The sequence below is a fragment of the Tympanuchus pallidicinctus genome, unplaced genomic scaffold (genome assembly GCF_026119805.1).
Source record: "Tympanuchus pallidicinctus isolate F22 unplaced genomic scaffold, pur_lepc_1.0 scaffold17, whole genome shotgun sequence".
NCBI lineage: Eukaryota > Metazoa > Chordata > Aves > Galliformes > Phasianidae > Tympanuchus > Tympanuchus pallidicinctus.
The window spans coordinates 13169428-13182187 of NW_026294690.1; the positions used below are offsets into that span (position 1 = coordinate 13169428).

At 46.8% G+C, this 12760-nt stretch overlaps 1 protein-coding gene and 1 long non-coding RNA gene across 4 annotated transcripts in view; both read left to right on the top strand.

Annotated features, from left to right (window-relative positions):
* The window catches only part of SYNPR (synaptoporin), a 78773-nt gene that overhangs the window by 34962 nt on the left and 31051 nt on the right, over window positions 1-12760 (top strand). For 2 of the 3 annotated variants that reach the window (XM_052678751.1, XM_052678750.1), the window contains exons 2-3: window positions 5445-5517; window positions 6145-6264. The exons of the other annotated variant lie outside the window; for it this stretch is intronic. In XM_052678751.1, the coding sequence (XP_052534711.1) occupies window positions 6226-6264 (39 nt within the window). In that variant the 5' untranslated portion in view covers window positions 5445-5517; window positions 6145-6225. The remainder of the gene's footprint in view (window positions 1-5444; window positions 5518-6144; window positions 6265-12760) is intronic. 3 annotated transcript variants of the gene reach the window in all.
* LOC128078493 (uncharacterized) lies at window positions 8202-11876 on the top strand. The gene is made up of 2 exons (XR_008205677.1): window positions 8202-9383; window positions 10750-11876. It is a non-coding gene; the product is annotated as an uncharacterized LOC128078493 (long non-coding RNA).

Sequence of the window (12760 nt, forward strand, 5' to 3'; positions counted from 1 at the left end):
TGAGCTGAGAACAAAAGCTTAGGAGAGAAAAAAGCTATAGGGCTAAGGCTGCTTAGTCTGAAGGAGAGGAAATGCAATGAGAAAAGATAATTAAGCCTGAGTCCACCAGGACTGCTGTAGAAAGGAAGGGAATGGGCAGTTCTCTATGTCTGTGGAGGATGGGATGGGCAGAAATGATATTAAGATATGTAACTTGAATATGAGGGTTGAGAAGCACTGGGATAGATGTGACCTGGGAAGCTGTGGAGTTGCTGTTGCTGTGAGACAGAAGTCAGACAAACATCTGCTAGAAATGGGCCTTCTGACCCTGCCCCAGGCTCCCTGCCTCTGCTCGAGGCTCCTCTCAGCCCTCACTGCTATGGTGACATTAACAGCGAGTTCTGCATAAACAGAAGTTAGAACATTGTCTTTTCTCTGCAAGGAAGGAGGGGCAGGTTGTGCCCTGAAGGAAGAGATGTGGGATAAAGCTGTGATAAGGGACAAGAGGTGACTGAGACCTGAAATCAATGGAACTACCATTTCCTTCCTTCTCTTTAAGTATTAATAATAGATGTATTTTTTTTCTGGTCCACCAAGATAGCCAGGATGATTCTACGCTATCAAGCCCTTCATGCACTGTGCTCCAAGATGTATTCTGCAGGCGTTTACTTTCCTTTCTCAGGGGAGATTTTCTTATGAAGTGCCACTGTAGAAAGTTGGGCCAGGTGCTCCAATACAATGCTGTGCTGCCTTTCGTAAGCAAATTCCTCAGCTTCTGAAACAGTGAATTTCTAACATGAGGCTCCTCTGCTTCCTTTCCAGCAGCAGGAATGTAGACTGCAGACCTGTAGGATGACTGACTGTGGTGATAATAAAGAAAAACACACTGTGTGCACAAGGGAAATAATAAGAGGAGGATTTGTCAGTGATTTGGTGTGAGGTTTGTTGGCCCTCCATGCTCATCTACTGCTCTGTTGGTGTACAGCAGCCAGATGTGTCTGCAGGCAGTCAGCACCAGGAGTGCATCAGCCAAGTGCAATAAGCTGGAAAATGTATACCAGCCAAAAGTCTCTGCCATAGGGTAAGAGGGTTGGGGGATTGTGGTCCCCCTGGGCAGGATGCTGAGCTGGTAGTGGTTGGCAGTGGAGTTGCTCTGCATGGGTTCTGTGTGGTTGGGGTGGATGTAACTGTGCTGCTGGTCTGGCTGTGGGGCTCCTATGGGCTGTAGCTGGCTGCTCCAAGTCAGAGCTCAATAAAGCCTGGAACACTGTCTGTTTGGAAGCATTTCTCATCTGTGGAGAGGCTTAGCAGTGAGCCTGGGCAGTGGAGTGTCAGTGTGCTGAGTAGGCTCAAGCCTGATCAAAGCTTGCTGGTTAGAAAGGCCTCTTCCTCAAAATTAGTGATGGGAAGAAAGCAGGTTTCCCTGTCTGGCTGATGTGGAGGTTACTCAGAGCTGCCCTGTGTATCCTTGATGAGGAGGAGCCCGGGCTGGCAATGCTGCTATACCATCAAAAGGCAGTCCTGCACGTGGATGCTCTGTAGAGGCACTCAGAACAAGGGAACAAGGCGTGTTAATGCCCATGTTTGTGCTAAGTGAGAATATGTTGGGTGGTATTTGCGTGTTATCAGGCTTGTGTATTGAACAGTGCTGTGAAGAATTCGGATACTGTGTACAAATCGTGCTCATTACCTTGAATCAGAGAATACTGAGGGTAACCAACTCTGCCCTCTAGTGCCGCTCAGCAATACTGTGAGATCCCAACTAGCGGCGGTTCTGGGCAGGTGCTGACCCAGAGCATCCCTTCGTGCGTGCAGCCGCGTGCGCTGCCGCTGGAAGCTGGGGTTGGGCAGGCAGCTCAGCACACGATGGTGCGCCCTCTACATGTCTCTACTTCCACTTGAGCAGCCCAGTTGAGCCTGAATTTGCTTTCCCATAATGTTTATTATGCCTCTGAGAGACATGCAGAGGAGCCAAATGATGAACAGCCGTTTGAGGAGCCTTGCTCTTTCAGCTCCGTAAATAATGAATTCATTGGGGTGAGAAAACGCACACCCAGACACAAACACATGTGAAGCCCTGCAGAGGAAAGGGAATAAAAGCACAGAAGCTGGAGATACAGATGCGAAGTCCTGTGCCAGTGAAATGTGAACTGCTCTTTGGAGATAGAAACTGTCAGAGAGCTAGGAGTTAATTGCCTCGAGGGGAGACAAGGAGCACTTAAAGATGCGGGTGAGTGCTAGCTGAGGTTTGAAGTGATAGCTTGCTACCAGCCTGGCTGTTGGGGAGGGCAATTAGTTTGAGCAGGATGTTTGTTTTATTGGCTGCAAGTCCTGTCTTTAAGCATCAGCTGAAATAACTCAGCAATGAGTCAGCTTGTGTGGTAGTTGCCTTCCCAACATCAACAAGGTACAGGGATATGTTTGAGTCTGTTGGCCATCTTCAGCTCAGTTAGGTGGCACTGTGTGATTTCAAAGAGACTGTTTTCCTTCTGGAAGTTTTCTTTAAAATTAAAAAAAGGACAACACCCACACTGCCTGTGCTGAGAGTACTTGCAGGAGTAGCATGCTTTTGTGAACAGCAGGAATCCACAGTGAGGAGCTCTGAAAGGCAGATCTACAGGGCTTGCTTAGCACCAGTGCTCACCCACAAGTTGCTGGTCTGACTGCCAAGCTGTGCCTTGCACTGGGACAGAGCACATCCAGCTCTTTCCCTGGTGTTAAAATGGGTTTATTTGCTTTACTGGCAATTAAAACGGAAGCATACTGCTTTGCAATTAGTCCTTCAAAGATGAATGCTTGCGGACAGCCAGTGGGAGCACACAGCAGTGGTTTGATTTATGAAAGACTGAGACTTCAGTTCTCTGATCTGTCTTGGCTTGATTTGCACTAATAAGAGCTGGGGGGCATTTTCATAAGGTTTAAACATCAGCTTGCTTCAGACGTTTCCCAAGTCCATCACATCTTGAGTGCTGTCTTTTTATGGAGCTGGGAAACTTGACTGTCCAGTTCTGCCCACACCATTTTGGAGGAGCTTTACCTCTCAGCAGATAGCAATGATTGTGTTGATGCTAGAAAGAGAATTACAGAATCTTTAAAGTTGAAAAAGACTGCTAAGATCACCTAGTCCAATCGTCAACCCATCATTGCTATGCCCACTACTTGGCTGTAGCATAAATACCCCACATGTGGGATTGGCTGTTTTTATCAGTCAGCATAGCAGTATTGTCCTTATAACTGCTAGGTTTATTTTTTTGTTATTTGTTTGTTTTTAGTTGATTTCTGAAGCAAATAAACCCTGCAAGATCATGTTGTTTGATCTTCTTCCTCCCTATGTCTTCTGGAATGGTTAACTTGTCTTAACCAAACTTGACCCAGGTGGTTGGGTTGGGCAGAGACCTGATAGTGCCCCCATAGGGGGAGAGGATGCTGCAGAGGTTTGTGACAAATGAAAGTGGGGGAGGAAAAAAATATATGTATACATTAAAAAAAAAAAAAAAAAAAAAAAAGTAATTCTGAAGCCTGCAAAACGTTCAGCTACAGCTTTCTCCTGATAACTGTCAGATTGCTTCTCATCCCCCTTTATCTATTCTGTGTAATGATAAAAGCTCAAATGTTAATGCAAATGCAAGGTAATTTGCAGAGCATCGTTCCTATAAGCGCTACATTCATTATAGGATGAAATAATATAATTAGAGGGATAATAGCAAGGAGAGAGAGCAAAATGGAGAGGTGTGAGCAAAAGAGAGCAAATATATTTTCAGCAAAGTTTCGGAAAGAAACGGAGAGCTAATGAGGTGGAGCTCATCTAGATGGCAGCAGCAAGCATTGCTTTTCCTACCAGGACAAGTGTCTAGAGACGTGTCTGGAGAATAAAAGAGAATTAATAAATTGCCAGACTAATGGATGAGGGTAGAAAGAGCTACAAAGAAACACCAGTATTAGCCTGAAGCAACTAAGGTGCAATGGATTTATATACACTCCAGCTTGTTTAAAATGAGTGCTCAGTGCTGGGCAGCTCCATTGTCTTTTTTTCTTTTCTGGGGGCAAATCCTGACTGTGGAAGCTAACAGCTCCATCAGCTGTATAATTAGTATGAGTAAGTCCCTGTGTTTGCACAGGGTGTTGGTTGGAGGCTGCTGCTGCCCAGCAGACACGTCCATGAAGGTGGACACGGATGGGCTGCTGCTGGTGACGGGAAAGAATGAGGAGAGCGTTGGGTTTAGGCTGAAATAAATGGGTTGTCCAGCTGTAGCTGCTTTAGAGAGGAAGTTGAATGTTAATTAGATGCCACCAGTAATTACGGTGATTATGTATTTTTTGAGTGGCTGTTGGGAATAGTTCAATTCGCATCCAAAGGCGAGCATGAATGACATTTCTAATCACTTTAAGGAGAAGGGAAGGTTCTTCTTAAATGAGGAAAATTGCTGTGAAACAATTTAAGCTACAGTAGATGTAAAGAACTGTAACTGCTTTGATGTCACCGTCAGGAAAAGTGGATGTTGATGAAGCAAGAGCAAATGCAGTAAAAGCATCCTGCTTCCCTGCCTTCTGACTTCAGAAACCCAGGCACTGGGCAGAAAGTCTTTTTCAACTCTGAATATGGGCTGTAATGATTTAAAAAAGGAAGGAACAGTAATAAAGGAAAGGAGGGAGGGTTTGTCAGGTTTAACAACATTCATAAACAGATGATAGCAAAATTGAGACCTATGCTGTTCTTCCACATGTCTGCATTTTCTTGACTGTGAACTAAGCAGTCCTCTTGAAAATGCTCTGAAATTATTTTACTCTCTGTCAGGTCTTTTTTTGGTTGTTGTTGTTCCAGAAAACCAAATTCTTTAGGCTTATCCATACACTGGGCTGTTCCAAAACTGTTGTGCTGTGCATATTTCTGCAGGTCCTATCATAATATAAGTGCATGAATGAGAACCTACTCAGGAATATCTGTTGTGCTCTGAACTCCATTTTTCTTTCAGCTGTAGATAAAACCTCTCACTTATACCCACTAGTTCAGAACTCATTAACATGCCACCCACTGAGTCTGATAACCTAACACCTTTGATCTCAGTCTCAGCTCAAATTCACCCTTTGCAGTATTTTGTTGAGGTTTTGAATAAACTTGCATACATTCCCACCAAGCATGTATTGGACCCTCAGACTTTTGTGGAATGCTGGAAATGACAGGTGCAGACTGATTAGATGAGAGCTTACGTGCGCTGGGTGAGACCGTTGTCTTCAGTGCAAACCCACTGAGTGCTTCTAGGGGTCCCTCATGTCTAAAAATAATAACAAATGCTTGAATTTTATGCGAAAGAACATCTAAAGACAGTGAGCTGATTTGCACAGAAACCTTCTGATGCTTGGACAAGGACAGTCTCCTGCAACCCACAGGAATGTTCCACCTACAGGACATTTGCAGCTGCTTAATGTGAAACTTAAAAAACTGCATCATTCCCCTTCATTCACAGGACAAATTCAGTACTTCACCACCCAGCCCTCCTGAAGGTGATATTTGGAAGGCCTCTGCTGGTGATGATTCTGGTAAGATATTGTTTCTTTGCGTCTGCTGTATAACTTTGTCTTGGACATGAGTGACTTAACTGAGCACTGGGACCGCAGAAGATAGATGCCCTTATGACTTTCAGAGATCAGTGTGTCTTAGTTAAGCAGATGTCCAGCATAATGGCACAGCCACTTGATCCTGCATTCCCCTGTCTGCTTGGGCATTGCATCCAAATGACAAACCCGCTGCTTTCTCCAGCTTCTTTCTTCATGTGGAGATCCTTCACTGTCGTCTGCCCTTGTCCATGGGACCACCTACTCCTTTGGGTGTGACCAGAAGTGCCTCCATCACAGGAGCTAAGTGCAAGCGTCACTTGAGATGACACCATCATGAGATGGGCCCTACTCCCAAGCATGCAGGCATGTCCATTGCATGGTGTGGGCCATCAGAAGGTACTGTGTTTTACTTCTGTGATGGATCCCTACTGTTGCAGATCAGAGGGAAATGGAGCAGTGAGAGACTGACTGCTGGAGCAGTGGGAGCGAGACCTTGCACAAACTTTATTGCATGCTCAGAGTAGAGCTCAAATTTGAAAGCTGCACTTGCAAAATTTGCTTGGCTTTGCTTTACCTTGTGTTTATGTGACCTGCGCTCTCCTCTTCCAGATTGCTTCTGAAGGACCTACTGCACATTGACAGGAAGCTGCCAAAACACATTGTGCCACATCCGGGGAAGCAGAGGACAGCATGAGACTCTCATTCCTTCTTGTCTCTGGAGATGAGGAGGTGACAAAACTAAAGGGACACACCACAAATCTGGGGAAATACAGGAAGAATACAGGAAGCCTCTGGCTTTAGTGTCTGAGATGCTGAGTACCCCTGGATCTGGTGGCTTTGGTTGCCTTTTACTCTCATCTTGTACTTGGACACTGTTAGTGAAAGACCTGAAATGGGGCTCTCCATGCTGGTTTGTGTGTGAGCATGAGGGCATGAAATGGCATGAACTTTGCATCCTCTTATCTCAAGCAGTTAAATGAAGGCGTTGGTACTGCAGCTTGGTGGCTCTGTCAAAAGCAAAAGCAGTGAGACAAAACCATCTCCTATGTGTCCCCTGCAGACGCAGGGATACTAGGAGAGTTCTGTGCTGCAGAACTGTGTATCAACCCCAGCCAAGCCAGGGGCTCCTCCAGCAGCAAGGTATAGGAAAGAGCAGTAACTGCAGAGCTGGTTCAGGAGCATGTGGAAACCCCAAGGAGAGGGTTTAGTGTTAATTTATATTCTCTGCAGCTCTTCCTGAGGTGAGAGCTGGGGCCCTGGGCTCCATGGGGAGGTGGCTGGGCACAGCCTGATGCTGGCCCCATTCCTATGTGTGCAGATGCTTTGGGAAACGTGTTCTTTCCTTTCAGTTCTCCCCAGCTCTCAGCAGTTTCTGTGCGTGCCCACCAGAGAGCAACCCTGGCACAGGGCTGGTGTCTCCAGAGACAGAGATGGGAACAGTCAGGCTGGGGGGGACGCTAAAGCCAGCTTCCTTCACCCTATCCAGCCCTATCACCTTGCCCAAGCCAGAGCTGGAGGGAGGGCGTGACCATGTTGTGTGCCTCATGTCCTGGGCAAGAGGAGCATCCTGCTGGGCACGAGGACGTGGCATCAAGAGAGAAGAGCCTGGCTGTCCTTGAGCTGTTACAGCGAAGGACCATGCTGGGCAGCGGGGAGAGTCTCTCCCATGCATAAAGAGCAAGTTCAGACAGCCAGAACCTCCAGAACTCAGATGGGTAACAGCCCAGTGCTTTATGGCAGTTTCACAAGTAAATGTGCAGATGAATTTTCTTTTTATATTTTTATTATTTTTTGACAGTTGTCTCAATGAATGTCTTTGGTACTTGAATATGGAGTTTGGTGTTATGGTGTGTTCTGGTATAAGAGGTACAATCTCATACTTGCTGTTCAGAGAAGGAAGAAAGCTGTACTTGTCATGCATGTTTTATAAGCAACAGTGCTCAGTGCTGGCCTGAGGTCCTGGGTGGGCTGAAAGGTTTAGGTTTAGAGATGGGGGCTCAGCCATGCTGCATGAACTGTCTCACTGCAGATCCCCCTCTGTGGGGAGGAGATTGCAGGGTTTGTTCTCCCCATGGATGTGCAGAGCAGGTGGTAGTCACCTCGGTCTCTGCTCCTTGTTGGATCTCATGTGTTCCCATGGGCAGCAGCAGGTGGGATGGCTGTGACCCCTGTGAACTGCAGCCCCAGGGCTCACGCAAAGGGCTTTGAGGGAAAGCTGAGGGAAGAAACAGCACTGCTATTTTTATCCTTGCACCAGCCCAGGGATTTGGATTGGCAGGGTTAGTTATGAAGCCAATATTATGAGTTTAACTATGAGTGAAATAACACAACTTCTGTGGGAAGCAGAGTAAAAGAGGCAATTATGCAGCAGCTTAATAACAGCACTCTGGTTGGGTAGCTGAAAATATACAGTTGATAGTAATTAGATTATTTTTTTTTTGTAATTCTTCCTGTTAAATAGCTACAAGAATTACAGTATATATTCATCTGATTCACTCTTACACGCTGTTTTCATCATGGGGTCCATACCCTTTTGGCCTTCAGACTATTTTTGTTTTGTAATTTTCTACTGTCTGGTATTTCAAAAGCATGAAACTTAATGTTCTTAATGTTGGACACACAAAACAAGATGGGAAGCAGGCAGGAACCCCAGAAATGCAGGGCTTTTCTGGATGGACAGCAAGGACTTTCCAAGTAGGCTCCCCCCAACTCACTGTCAGCTTTCCAAGCACTCATCTCTTCTTTTTCATGTATAGACAGCAGTAAGTTTTCCCTTATGCCACACAACCTTCTTTACCTTAGCAACTGTGTGCTTTCCAGCTTGCGGGGTAGAACTTGATGAGCCAGCAAGTGTGTGGCGCTTGGGCTGCTTCTGATCATAGCTTGAAAGCCCTGTGCAGCATGAAGGAAAGAGCTCTCAGGTTTGCTGTTGTTGCTGAAGGCTTAGGATGGGATATTTGCTTGGAGGCTGAAAGTATTCTTCCTCTTGCTCTCTGTTTTATTATGTAAAAGAGCCAAGCGTGATTAACGATACCATGGTCCTGTTGTTGTGATGTGACACAGGACTGTGAGGTTGTGTTTTGTGGCTCTGATGCCCAGTGGTGTCTCTGACGCGTGCAATAAATATTCTCTGCAGCAGCATTCCTGACCTCCCAGCAGAGCATCTCTCATTGCTTTTCTTCTGCTGTGGCAGGAGCAGCACAGTTCAGCCTCACACCTGCATTTTAGCTTTAAAGCACACTGGAGATCTCCAGAGCCATTAGCAGGGTAGAGGCCACCTCCAGGTATGCTGCTGCCCCACTTGCTTCTGGTTTTCAACAGAAATACACTGTGCTCTTGGCAAGTGCAGCTGCTCCAGATGGTGCTGGGAAAAGTGCAAATGAGAGCTCTGATTCCAGCCCTTCTTCTCTTTAATGAATCCTATCCAGCTCTCTAGTGCAGTGGATTTTGTTGGTTGGGTCTATTGTTTTGTTTTGTTTTGTTTTGTTTTTTGTTTTTAAAGGGGCTTTTAAAATGCATCCCCCTTCTTTCTGCTACCCCTGACTCTGCATCACGAGTTTATGACCTTCAGCTCATCTTCCCTCACTGGGAAGCATGCTGTAGGGTTTTGCCATCTTGTGCCTCTGCCTTCCATGTTGCTGTACTCTCTCATAGCCTGCAGAATTTGGATGTAATCCATCCATGGGATGTCCAGCTGCCCAGTGCTGGGGTCAGCTGCCAGTTTGGGGACCTCATGGTGGACCAGGTGGCTCATGGGGTTTGCTGTGTCCTCTTGCAAAGCTGTGGTGGATGAGCATGGAGGATGGAAGGAGATCCTTGTGGACACTGCCTGGACCAGAATTTAGTTGGTAAGGCTGGGAGAGGGGAGCTGCCATCTCCTCCTTTATCTCATCTGGAGTGGTGCATGTGCTCCTATTGTAGGCTGGCTGTGCTGCTGCTTGCACAGTGCCCCAACCACCACCCTACATTAGCTTATCCCAGTGTATTCCTGTCTTACAAAATTAGATCAATTTTGCAAATTGCTGCTGCACTGGTAATTGAATTGAAAGGTGGTTTTTTTTGGTTTTTTTTTTTTTTTTTTTTTTTTTGCTGGTTGCTGTTCCTTTTTTTTTTTTTTTTTTTTTTTTTTTTTTTTTTTTTTTTTGCACTGGAGTAAATCAGGAAGAAGTCAACAGAATCAAGCCCTGAGCGCTTTCAGCAACATGCTCATTTAAATTGGATGCAAGAGGGTGTCTGTGTTTACATTTGGCCTGCCAAGAATCTCTGTTTCAGAAACTGGCTTACATAATATGTCAAAATTGGTTTACTCATTAGCATTGCAAACGGTGTGAAACAAGCCCCAGATTGATAAACTCTCAGCAATATTTGCATCCTGAGCTGAGCGGCACAGGGGGAGGGGAGGTTCATTAGGAAGCATTCCATTTCCACCAGGAAAGCAAATGGTTTCCAGTTATAACTCAGACTTCGTTAATTTTCTGTCTTCCCAAATTTAAATAAAGATTGAGAGGGAAATGTGAAAATCTCTGTTGGCAAGCAGACAGCCTGTGTGTGTGCTGCTGGGTGGGCAGGCTCTGCACAGTAGTGTTCCAGGTGGCTGCAGCCCCTCTGCCAGGCTCCAGCCTCCTTGCACAGACCCTTACAGTGTGGCTGGGATGGAGGTTCTGGCATTACTCATCAGCTCCTCCAAATGGTACATGGGCACTAATGGAGCTGCCTGCTCCTGCACAGTACAGCCTCAGAGCTGGGGAGTATGGAGCTGTGTGCTGCAGGTCTTCCAGCTTGTGGTGGGATGGGAAAGCCATCCATCTCCACATTGCTGCTTGGGGTTTAGCAGGCATCTATGAAACTGGAAGCACATGTGAGCATGGGCAGGGGTGCTGGGGTGGGGTGAGCAATGGACAGAGTAAAGCAGCCCAGCATTAACGGGTGCTGAGTGTAACTTGCATCACTGCATCCTTTCTGGCTGCCCCTGAATCTCTTGAGCCCTTGGGTGATGTGGTAAAGCTGGCAGGAATCTGCTGGATGTGTGCAGCTTTCAGTGGTATCTAAAGGATTTGGGGGCTTAACTTCCATGAAGCTCTTAAGTCTGCTGTGAAACTCCTAGCTTAATCAGAAGCAGAAAGCTCTGATGCAGCACAAAGCGTCCGAGCAGTGCTGGCATTGGTGGAGTCAGTTTTTATGCTGTAAGTGATAATGCACCATCCCATATTTCAGAACAAGTTTTGCAAGAGGATCTGCTACAGCCAAAGAAAGCACCTGCTGCAGGTCCTGCTGCACCCTGATGGGATGGGTTTGGCACTGTCAGCCAACACCAACACATCCATCACCAGCAGTGTTCATGGCATTTGTGGCATGTCACTGTTGCAGGAAGAAAAATAAGTTTGGAGCTCTCGGTGGTCCCAGAGTCTGCAGTGCAGTGTTGATTGAAAGTGCTATGGTACAAGATGGGTCATCACCTGCTGCAGCCTGTTGTGCTCCTGCTGGACTCACATCTCAAGTGGGCACATGGTTTGGAGAACCAAGGGTTGGCAGCTGGCAAGGAACAGCCATTGTAATGATGCTTTTCAACGCTTCCAAAAACTTCCGTGAGGTTTTTCAGCAGTAGCAACCGAGTAGCTGTTGATAATGCAGATGTGGGGTGGGAAGGGGTGATAAAATGATCTCACTGAAAAATGAGGGTGAGAGGTGCTGGCACGTTGCTTACTGTCACATCTCACCGTGAGAGATGTTCTGTGTGAGATGCAACCACAGACCTGAACACAGTGCAAAAAATCTGAGAGCAATGGGAGCCAACTTCTGCCTCATTCTGCAGAGCAAAGGCACCGAGTTGCTTGTTTCGTTTCCAGGGCTGGCTCTTGGGTAGGCAGCAGCAGGCAGATGCTTTCACCTACGCTCAAACGCGCCGAGCAGAGAGCAGCACTTCCACATCTCTCCTTGGAGAAGTCAGCACTGTGACATCTCATAGCAGCGCTGGCAGAGGGGCTGTATCTTCTGGGAAGGGCCACATCACCAAGAGTGTGGCAGTGCAACTCCAACCTGTGGGAAAGAGATGCCATAGTTTGATGCTTGTTGGGCTGAGTGTGGGCACCTTTTGTGCCCAGAGCCAGGAGCGCTGGCCCCAAATGGGCAAACTGAGCTGAAATTCAATAATTTGGACTCACCTTGATATTCTGCTGATGTTTTTAGTTCTCCTCACGCAATCGTAGTTCCAAATTGCTAAGGAAAAGTAACTGTGCTCACATCTTGCTCTGCAGAGAACTGTTTTCACCCAGCAGGTGTTTCTGTATACCAGCATGTAACTTCTGTCTGCAAATAAAAGAGAAAGTTGGCATTGCGTTTCATCTATTAAGTCATGTCTATTTGCATATACTTGTTGTAGAGCATGGAAAGGAGGGCAGAACAGTGCTAAGCCCAGTAAAATAATAAAATAAAACAGCATAGAGTGTGAATCGTGGTCTCAGTTACACAAAACACCACTGGGGTGATGGGAGCTCTTGTGAAAAGACAGAGCTTTGTGTCTGAAGACAGAGAGAGGCCCACAGCCCTTCTTGGCAGCAGTGTGGCTCTGTGCTGGGGGCAGCAGCTCTACATAGCCTGGGGTGCAGTGCTGCTGCTGAGAGCTGCTGGCTGGCAGATGTGGGAGGCAATGAGCTGTGCTGCTGCTGCTGTGGTCTCCCAGCAAACAGGCAACGGAGAAGATTTCTTTGGGATAGAGGGAAAGCATGAAACTTTTCCCTAATAGGTGTGAGGGGGTTTTCCATAGGTTCTCTCTTATATGCAAAAAGTGAAAAAAGCTCATATTCAAGGCAAACCATCTGGAAGTCCACTCCTGTGAGAATGCAAGAGATGTTCAATGCACATTAACTGTAAATGAGAGCTGAAAGATCTCCTCTGTTCCTGACGGGCTCCGTGCTGGGCAGCTCTCTGAGGTGGGTAGGTCTACCCTGTGCAGCAAGGCACCCCAAAAGCTCCAAGCCAGCCCTGCAACACAGAGGCACTGCTCTGATGTGGAGGCTCTTTCAGCTCGGCACAACTTTAGCCCAGAACCGTGGAGTGTTTCTTTCTTACAGAGCATGCATTCAGAACAAAGCGATGCTGTGTCGATGGTGGGGAGGACAGGGCTGCACCTTGCAGCACATCGTTGTGCTACCTGCACCACAGCCATGCAATCAGCCCCCCACCACGGGGAAAGTGTTCCATCTCTTTACTTAGGCTGTGTGTAGTC